This window comes from Fragaria vesca, linkage group LG6 (genome assembly GCF_000184155.1).
Source record: "Fragaria vesca subsp. vesca linkage group LG6, FraVesHawaii_1.0, whole genome shotgun sequence".
Taxonomy (NCBI): Eukaryota; Viridiplantae; Streptophyta; class Magnoliopsida; order Rosales; family Rosaceae; genus Fragaria; species Fragaria vesca.
In genome coordinates, this window is record NC_020496.1 from 32,158,860 (window position 1) to 32,169,839 (window position 10,980).

The 10,980-nt window shown below is 38.3% G+C and overlaps 1 protein-coding gene across 1 annotated transcript; it reads right to left on the reverse strand.

Annotated features, from left to right (window-relative positions):
- Positions 1 to 7,699: 7,699 nt before the first annotated feature.
- Positions 7,700 to 10,876, reverse strand: LOC101297169 (transcription factor bHLH130-like). Its single transcript, XM_004304266.1, has 6 exons — positions 10,148 to 10,876; positions 9,348 to 9,451; positions 9,100 to 9,267; positions 8,880 to 8,945; positions 8,715 to 8,783; positions 7,700 to 8,633 (listed from the first exon to the last, which is right to left on the reverse strand). Exons 1-6 carry the CDS (start codon positions 10,626 to 10,628, stop codon positions 8,562 to 8,564), a joined length of 960 nt encoding a protein of 319 aa, XP_004304314.1. The 5' UTR covers positions 10,629 to 10,876; the 3' UTR covers positions 7,700 to 8,561.
- Positions 10,877 to 10,980: the final 104 nt, after the last annotated feature.

Here is a 10,980-nt window from a genome sequence, read left to right on the forward strand (position 1 = left end):
GTGTTTTTGTTTAATTTGATTTTAATTTTAATTTTGATTAGGATGTGATTGGTATGATATGGTGGTGGCATGGTGGTTATTTGGTACTGTGGTGGTGGTGGTATATTTGGGACAGATTGTTGGTATGAAATTGAAAGGAAGATTGTATTGAAGTTTACTGACCTCCAGTAGAAGTTTACTGGGGGGCAGTAAACTTCCACTGGATTTACTAGGGGGCAATGAATTTGTTTATTAGGGTAAGAATTGGTATCTGTTGTGTATAATTGGCATGAAATTGAAAGAGAGATACAGTATTGAATTTTACTGACCCCCAGTAGAAATAGTAACTTCTACTAAGTTCACTAGGGGCCAATAAAGTTGTTTATTAAGGTAAGAATTGGCATCTGTTGTGCCCCTGAAATTGAAAGGGAGTTATTTTTTGCAAGTTTACTGATCCCAGTAGAAGTTTACTGGGGGCAGTAAATTTTATTTTTTCCATATGCAGTTTATAAATTCAAGTTATTACTACTTATATGCAGGATAAGAAGAAGTTCATAACATTTAGTTGTGACTTCTGAAACCTGCGGTGGTGGTGGTATTTGTGGCGCGCGGTCGGAGTGAGTGGATGAAAAACCTGCGGTGGCTTTTTTATTTTTATTTTTAAAAAAATTTTCAACTTTTAGCGACGGAATTCAACTATTCCGTCTTCTAATTAAGTGGATAATTTTTTTTTAATTGTAAAATAAAATCCGTCGCCTAAGTGCTTAGGAGACGAAAGTATTCCGTCTCTTAAGAACCTTTTAGGCGACGGAATTTTAGGTTTCGTCACCTAAGTGTCTACCTCACCACACTTAAGCGACGGAACTTAGCCGACGGACGTTCCGTCTCTTAAGTACTTAGGAGACGAAATCTGTCACTTAGGAGACGAAATAATTCCGTCTCCTAAGTACTTTTTTCCAGTAGTGTTCCCCTGTCGCCGAAGACCAGGAGGAGGAGACATATATTTCTTCCAATAAATCACCATTCAAGAAAGCATTATTAACATCCAATTGATGCAAAGACCAATTAAGACTAGCAGCAATAGCAAGAAGGCAGCGAACAGTTACCATTTTGGCGGTGGGAGAGAATATATCATGATAATCGATGCCAGCAGTCTGAGTAAAACCTTAAGCAACAAGGCGAGCCTTATATCTTTCAATAGAACCATCAACTTTCTGCTTTATCCGATATACCCATTTGCAACTGATGGGACATTTTCTAGGAGGCAAAGGAACAAGGCTCCACGTTTTATTATCAGTAATAGCCTAAAGCTCAGAATTCATGGCTTCTTGCCATTTTGGATCAGCTATAGCAATATCATATGAAGTTGGTTCCTCATCCTGACACACATTAGCAACACAAGAGAGATGGCCAGCTGAATATCGATGACAAGATATATAGTTACAAAGGGGATATCTCATACCTGGTGTGGGACTGGACAAGGCTGATGAAGGTTGGTGTGGAAGTAAAATCACTTGCGAGCAAACGTAGTCCAGTAGACGGATGTTGGGCTCCCTTGTGCGCTGACATCGTTTAAGGACAGGAATAATTTCATTCTGATCAGGAAAAATTTGGGGATTGGTAACACTTGGAAGATCGGATTATAGATGATTGGGAACAAGTGGAGGAGTCGCAAGATTGGGTTCATGATGATTGGGAATAATCTGAGAATTAGGAATGACTGAGATTGTGAGGGTCAGCTTTACCGCTGGTAGAGACGCCAGTGTTGTCGCCAAGAAGTATGCCGTCTCCGGTGTCGGAAATTACACCAGTATTGTCTATGGCACTAGGGACGTCGTCGTCAGTGATAGGAACACCAGCGACAATGGCTGGGTTAAGAACGCCATTTGGAGAAGAAGGAGAAGAAGTAGATGACATCGTTGATGTGGGTAGGTCAGGTAAGAAAGGAAGTGGAATGGGCTGGGCTTGTAGATTAGATTCAGGGCTGGTAGAGGATATTGGGCTCGGTGGATGATGAAAAGTGTCTTCCATAAAAACTACATCCCGACTAGTGAAGATTTTATTTGTCTCAATGTTGTATAACTTGTAAGCCTTCTGACTCATGGGATACCAGACAAAAATACATTTATTGGCACGGAGAGCAATTTTAAAATTTTGAATTGATAGAAGTTGCAAAAGCGACACAACCGAGAAAACGCATGCGAGAGTAATCAGGAAGCTTATTGTAGAGTATTTCAAACGGTGTTTTCTTGTTAAGTAACAAAGTAGGAAGACGATTAATTGTATAGGCTGCAGTGAGAACACACTCTCCCCAAAAATAAATAGGAATATGGGATTGAAAACAACGAGCACAAGTTGTTTCAAGAATGTGTCTGTTTTCGTTTGACAACACCATTTTGTTGAGGTGTGTATACACAAGAACGTTAAAAAATAACACCTTGTTCAAGAAAAAAAATTGTAATGAAAGAAACTCGACTCCATTGTCAGATCAAAACTGTTGAACTTTAGTTTGAAATTGGGTATAAACATATTGGAAAAATTGACGAAGTAAAGTTTGTGTTTCACTCTTGTGACGCATTAAGAAAACCCATGTAAAACGGGAAAAATCATCCACAATGGTCAAGAAATAATGAGCGCCAAAGAAAGAAAGGGTTTTATAACAACCCCAAATATCACAATGAATAAGAATGAATAAGAGAAAAACAATTAGAAGTGGAGATTGCACTGGAAGGAAAAGGTTGACCAGTTTATTTTGTCAACGGATAAATGTCACACTTATGACTAGAATCAAAAGGAAAATTTAACAACTTATCTGTCAAATATTGTAAACGAGAAGAGGAAGGATGACACAAGCGGCGATGCCAAAGGTCGGAGGAAATTATGAGATTGCAAGCGAATTGGGAAGAAGGAGAAGATGAAACCAATGCCACAAGGTAATAGAGGTCGCCACATCGCTTGCCCACACCAATCATCGTCCTCATAGCCAACTCCTATAAAATACACCAAGATGAAAAAAAAAGTCACTGAATAATGTAAATCATCAATTGTCTTCCCAACAAACATAAGATCAACTCTAAAACTCAGCACATATAGAACATTATTCAACTAGAATGAATCATTAAACTGAATTAACCTAGTCATAATATTTTCGGCCTTGGCTCAGATGGGTAAAGAAACTGGTGCCAAAGTTAGATTGTCATCAATATTCCAATAAATCGAAAGAATAAGTAATGTGATGGGTTGCTCCGTTATCAATTACCCAACGATTGGGAGCGACCGGTAACAAATCTGATGAAGAATTTGGTAAACTTGTGCCATTTGTTTGAGACAAAAAACCGCGCTTAGTCTTCACCAGTGTCATAATTTGTAGGCATTGTTCAAGTGTAAGATGAGGAGCAATTGCTTGAAGTTTGTTGATGATAGAATGAATTGGAACCATAATAAAACAAAGGAGAAGGTACAAGCTTCTCAAAGTAATACCAACACTAGTTGGAAAAATTTGATAATTCAAGTCCAAGAGCGTGATGCTCTAATACCATATAGAAAAGTAGATTATGGCATTATAAATGTTTTCATTGATATGATAAAAATATATACAGAACTTTACTTCCTGTACAACCAAGAATCTCTAACAAGATAGGAGACTAAGAAGGCAATTACAAGTAAGAAAACTACAACTAATGAGATACAGCTAGTACATTGATATGTAATATTCTACCATATATGTCCAGATTGATTATCAAGATATACTTTCCAACATAACTAAACTTTACAAAATGAGGCCGTAGAGGTTCAAAATCTTTAACCATCACTTCATTCTAAACCGCTTAAGCAATTTCTTTTCAATGTGAAGCACAACCATGATTTAGGGTTGCGTTCGGGTCGGTCCGGGCCAAAAAAAATCAAAACCGAGCCCGAACCTGAAAGTTTCAGGTCGGGTCGGGCCGGTTTTTTTATCTTTAGAAACCGACCAATTCGGGCCTTATTCGGGCCGGGCCGAGTTTCCGGGTTTTTGGGTTGTAAAAAAATGGTATCTGCACTCATGTTCAAAAATCAAAACTGAACAGCAGTGCCCAGTTTCTTTCTGTCTGCAAATTCACTTTCATAAACATTGCTAAAACATATCATAAACTCATAAAGACATGCTGCAAACTTGCAAAGTCACAAACTCACAAAGTCTTAAAACACAAAGTCATCACAAAGTCTTAAAAGTTAAAACACAAAGTCATGAAGTTTGAAACACAATTACACAAAGTCTGAAACAAGTGCAACTGTCAAACTGCAAATCACATGCACAATTTTTCCACCAGCAACAAACACTTTANGGTGTTGTTCTAAATCTGCCCTTACCCGGATATCTCTTACACACATTCTCAATATGTCTTTTCAGACTACTTGTACCATTATCATAAGTATTGCAAGCAAGGTCTTTTGAGCAGTAATTACATTTGGCGCATGGCTCATTACAAACCAAGACCTTCTTCCCATCTTTGTACTCATACACCGGCCGCTCAAACTTCTCATAATGCTCCCATACCATTGAACGCTCTCTTGACCCTGATGAAGACGCAGCAGACGAACTCTTCCTCGATCTCTTTTGGGGGTTCGGTGGCAGGGATGTCATGGTAGATGGAGATGGAGTTGCTACAACTGGTTCTTTTGTTGCAGGGATGAGGGAATTTTCAGCTGGAGCAGATTCAGAATCAACCTCCATCGACTTCACATTTTGATCCTCCGAATTCGAATTCGAATTGGATTCGAGTTCAAAGCTTTCTGATTCTGTTTCGACTGTGTTTCCCAAAGACCAATCCATGGGGAAGACTGAGAGTGATTGACTGATGGATTCGTTTGGGTTTGATTCAAAGACTGAGAGAGAGAGAGAGGGCTGAGAGGTGAGTGAATGAGAGATTGAGAGTGAGAGAGGCGACGGATTAGGCCATTAGGGTTTTTTTAGGCTTTATATGCTGCATCGGATTTGCGACACGTAGCCTCAGAAATTTTAAGTTCAGGTTTTCAGTCTGGGTCGGGTCGTCGCAGACGAAACCCGGCCCGATCCCGAACTTTCAAAATCGGTCCGGGTTTAGCCCGACCCACTATTTTCTGTGTCAAAACCCGACCCGATCGGGTCGGTTTCGGGCCAAACCAGTCTGGGTTTTCGTGTTTCGGTTTTAAAAAAACAGCCCTACCATGATTAGTAGCAGCCCAAATCCAAGGAAGGTTCGGTTCGTCAAAAGAATGATGAACAAGACTTTCTAGAGATTGAGGTCTCGTACTTAAGTGCAATAGGCGCATTATCGTACTTGGCATAGTGTATAAGACTCGATACCTCATTTGTTATGAACTTTCTACTAGATATAGCTTTACACTCACATAATTGTACTGCTTGCATTAAGCCATTAATTAAACTATCTTTTTTTTTCGATCAGGTAAACAACAAACTATCTTTTTTACATAAGAGGTATGATTGACATGAGTCTGTTATATCCTTATAGGGAGTCAAGAAAGTGTGAAAAAATGGGACCAGAAACATCTCTGACTTCCACTACATCGTTGTTGCCGCCACTGGCACAACAGTCGTTGACCGACCTACCACGTCTCTGTCGTTTTATATGCCCATTATCGTTTTGATGTATTAGTACGTTTTGTTGATGTTGGTTGTCTCTGACCTGTATAAACTTCTTTCTCATAAAGACTATGTCTTTTTTTTAACAAAATAAAGGATTAGGCGATATTAGCTCCTCGGAGGTGGACGATGTAGGAAACTAGTCTCACCCTCAAACCCGAAGGCGAAGGTTCCACCCTACTATGGGAATCCCTTTATTTGAATTTAATTGATAATAGTAAAAAAAAAAATACAAATGTATAGTTTTGGGTGTAAAACACCCCAAAAAGAAAAGAAAACAACATAAACTGAACACCTGACAAACTATACAAATGAGAAGAAAAACCCAAACTATTACAAAGGATTTATTTTTAAATTTTTTTATATTAATAACTCACACACCCTATATATATCCGTGAGATTTAAACTCATGATCTTAAAGTTGTCAGTTAAACATCTTAACCAACCAAACCACGGCTCACCAACCACGGTTACATCAAGGATGACAACACTAATCATATTTTGTCAAATTTTTCTTCAATCATCAACAACAGAAGTTCCTTAAGATTTAAGTAAATCATGTCTGGTCTAAAAACACTGTGGCAGATTTGTTCACCAAGTCGCTACCTAAATCCACATTTAAGAAGCATGCTAAAAGCAATGGTATGATCAGCTCTCATATATCCCAAGATTTCGGAAAGCAAGGGGGATGCAAACATCATAGGGAGTTATTTCGTGTTTGCATGCTAAGTTTCCAAATGTGAAAGGAAGAAGGAAAGAGAAAGAGAAAGAGAAAGAGAAAATATGAGAGTTTGGGGTTTTTTTTTAGTTCGAGGAGAGGGAACCAACATAATTCTGTGAGGTTTTGATTGAATCTTAGGAGGGAAGAAATATGAGAATTTGAGAGTTGCGGCTCTTATAATTGATTTGATTGAGGGGAAATTAAAGGTACTACGAAACTTTCTGAACTTATGGGCTTTCTTTTGGGTTGTTCCAATTTCATATCATACTATGGGCGACTCTTCTTATTACATTATGTTTTTATTTCGGAAATAACTTGGGTGACCAGCTATGGTCACTTATGGGTGACAAACATCAATGAGAGATGGACAAATGTCAACAATAATCATAAACAAACATGTCAAATACCCAAAACCCTCTTGTTATGCCTTAAATTGCAGCCAAACCTTTTAAAATAGACAAATGTCTCATGTTCATTGGTTGTGGTACCAGCCTTTGTCACCGAAGTCGGGTTCTTTTATTTCCGTTTTTGTATTAGTCTTGCTTAAATTTCAATTATGGTTCTACGAAATGGTCTATGTAGTATCTTACTTTTTATGATCTAAAAATTAGTTTATTTATGATATGGAAAAAGCGCTTTTGTCTTGTTAGTGTGATTACTCGTTATTCTTTTAAATCCTTTTTCAACTATGTTTTGGGCTATTTTTTTTTTCTTTTTAGATATCAAAAAGGTACTTAGAGTGTGATTCGTGTAGGAGTATTTTTCTTTTGCCTCGGTCTTTCGTACATGCACACTCAGTACTAACTACTAAATATGGAAGCGGAGACATGTAGAGCTTGTCTACTTCTTAGTATTCACCAAGGACGATCTAAAATTGATATTGAAAGTGACTCTCCCATTTTTATTGCAATCCTCAATAGTAAGGAGAAGAACTTGTCTGCAATCCTCAAATGTGTTTTTCAGTCAGTCGACATATGTTCCGTGAAACCACTGGTGTAGGCAGATAGGCTGACTCACCTTGATAATGTTTGATTTGATGAAACACTTGTTATTTAGGATGTTCTATACGATGATTATCGTAATATTTTATTTGAAGTACATGTCTCATGTTTTACTAAAGAAAGGAAATTGTAAGTATGTATTGTGTATTGAGGAATGCAAATTTCAATTCTCTTTCTTTAACCTGTGTTTTGGATGGTTCATTACTTTTCTGTTTTTTTATCAGAATTTCATTTCATTTATGTAATTATGAAACATATTTTAATAGAAAGAAGATAAAAGACCTTTATACATAACAAGGTCAATGGTAGCAAAGATCGTAGGAAAGAAATGAACTTGATCCTAATTCGACTGATTCGGCCCTCTTAAACTTGCCCTTATTTCACAAGACTCACGAGTCACAACCCTCGGCAATAACCATGTATGGTCCAAAACCGTCTTAGCCAGGGCCATTCTTTCATAAAGAACTCAAGCTTTTCTTGCTGATGATAAAGAAAGAAACTTTGGCTACAAAGAAAAAGAAGTAAAGAGCCATACTTTTCTCTACAAAAAATGGACAAACAAGGTAGTCATAGTCACACATCTTTTTTGCATCACTAGCTGCTTAATATTAAATACGCCTTCTGAAATCAAGATAAGGCTCAACTGTTCAAGGCATAAGACAATATGAAGTCACATAAGTAAAAGACGGTCAACTTCATCAGTTTGTTACCAAAAACAAAGTAAAGCCTTTCTTCAGCACAATCATTTCATACCCAACTCTTTTCCTTTCCTTTATCAGAACCAAACAAGCAACAGAATCAGCTTAAAATGGCAAATATCCATGTTATGTTCTGTCCTGTTACCAAAATACAATCACCATACACTTGCACATCTAACTGCCGGAAAAATGGAGCAAAATTTAAAACTTGAGAGGACTGCCATTATTATTAGAGAACATATCATGTACATTCTGTCTTTTATTCATTTTTTGTGTAATAGGAAACCTAGCTTGTTAACTTGTACCATTATACCAAGACCTGGTCCCCTCAGATGTTGTGGTGCAGACTCTACCAGCCTTCTACATCACATCCCCACCAAAAAGTACAGCAACATCTTAGAGCCACTTTCTACATCACTGCTCGATCTCGCTTTCGATTTAGCTCCTTAACTAGTTTCTACTTACTGTTCATGGCATAGCCGAAAGGGTTTAACATGAGGTTTTCATCCACTACTTCTCCATCCCTGTACAGAAAAGCATCAAACTATCTGATTTTGAACCGGCTTCTGCATACTCAAACACTTGCAGTTGGCTCGAACATCGCTCAGACTCTGCAAAAGAATGCACATTTAAAGGCAAATCGTGGTTGTCTAAAATGCGATCTTTCTTGATTTAACCGGCCTGATCAATACCTTGAACTGTTTCTGAAGTTCTTTAATATAATCAACAGCCAAGTCTAACATGTCTGCCGTATTTGTTTGCTGTCCAGAACAAAAAGAGAATGTTAGGCTCCAAAACCAAAAAAGAGTATTAAACTATTAATCAGATGCCTAATGGTGATGTAAAATTGTACGTACCTTGTCCATGTTTGGCACAAGCTCTTGTAGTTTCCTCATCCGTTCACTAATCCGTGTTCTTCTCACCTGTAAATAAATTACTCCTTATGGTCTTTTTCCATAATGTTCATTAATAGAGTAAGATTACCATGTTAAGTAAATGGTTGAAAAATACTTCAAGGAATGATATGCACTATTCCAATAAAATATAGCTGGCTATGGATATAGAAAAAATATTTACTCTTTCTGCAATGCTTCGGGGATGAGTGGCACAACCTCGCTTTGCTCTAACTTTGCAAGGTACAGAATCTTGGAGTTGGAGGAACTTTTCCATGGCAACTTCTGCTGAATTTTTTGGTAAACTCAAGTGGTGGGATAATATATGAACTCGGTTCCCAAGATCACCATTCTGATAACGAAGATTGTTCAGAATATGTGAAATGAAAAAGAAATCTAAGAAACTCAACAATATACAATGCAAAATAATACCTGAGGAGCAGAGAATAACTTCTGGTCAGTATCTTGGTCTCTTCTCATGCCATCTAAATTCTCAGCAAAATTTGATGGATCATTCCAGGCTCCAAATGGGAATCCTGTACAATAATATCAAGTATCAGCATTTCCGTTTCAAACCTTTGCACTATCAAGAAGGGAGTCTTGATGAGAAGCTATTCGACCCTTGCCACCTATTTGTAGATGGATTGGGTTCTCAAATCCAAAATAGTACTCCGAAATACTACCACTCAGTCCATATTTTCTGTCACATCAACAGTTAAGAAGATTTATATAATCCAAAGCTACCAGCTAATTTATGATCACAATCCTTTCCTCAACTCTTTTTTAGTAAAGCTTACTCGGAATGTATACAAGAAAAGATACGAAATTTGAAATCGCAAGCAAATATTTCCTCGTATCACCACAATGAAACAATCATTTTAACCAGAATGAAACACAAATTCTACTAAACCAGAGCCAGATGAAACCATTATACCTAGTAGATGCATAATATGTCACTCTTGAATTTTCATTTATTTAATCTTTCTCAATTCCTTCATTTTCCAGAAAGGACGGAATTGTAAAACAAAATATCCCATTGACTCCCTTCAACTTTTGGATCAAATCTTTAGACAGGCCGCCGCTGAAAACAAATTGTCTTTGTTTGATTGCACACACCCTCAAATGAATGTTCCTAATCCACCGCGTAAATAATCCGACAACACAATGACATGTAAAAGAACAAATATTTCCTCAAAAAATAAAATAAAAAGTGAATAACTGCATAGGCTTACCATTTTGAATAGAGTTGTTGGAGAAAAGCCCAGCAGGAGAACTACTCTGCCGAACAAGATTGGAAGTAACGGTCTTGGTTTGCGGGTGTTGATCCACTGCGGCCGAACCCACCAACCCATAAGAACCATTACCACTCCCAAACGAGTTCTGTCTCGGATAATGAGGCGGAAGACCAGCAAACCCCTGTTGCTGTGAGCTGATACGACTCGCCGTCACAGCCGCCTCCGTCACCGTAGATTTGTCCTCAAACTCCTGGAAGCTCGACGGCCACGATTCCGAGTCGTTGGTATGACTATAACCCACGAATCTCGAGAACAGTCTGTCAGAGTCAGAACCCTCGATGGAAGCTCCCTTATTGACGCCCAAATCGGCGGCGTTGTTCTCGGCGAAGAGTGAGCTGGGAGCAGAGCGAAACCGGAGCAACCCAGAGTTGGGTTGGTGGGGTTGGTGCTCCAGATTGAGATGGGTATTTGAATCCATTATACACAACTCTGCTTGCCACGATTTAATGCCGGGGAACTATTATAGATAGATATAACTATGTTGAGCTCACGTAGCTTAATATTATTCTGGGAATTTCTGCCTCTCTTTGTCTTCTTTTCACTTTCCCTCCAGCTTGGTTTTTAAGCACAAGAGTGGGAGGGATAAGATCTTGTAGGAGAAGCAACCTTACCTTAGCTTAGCTTGACCTAAGCGTGAGCTTACTGAGAGGGAGCAACAAACCTTAGCAAGAAGATAATGTCAGGGGAGGTAAATATATAGAACCTTGAGGTCTGTGATGTACGGAAATGAGAGAGAGAGAGAGAGAGAGAGAGAGAGAGAGAAGAGAGAG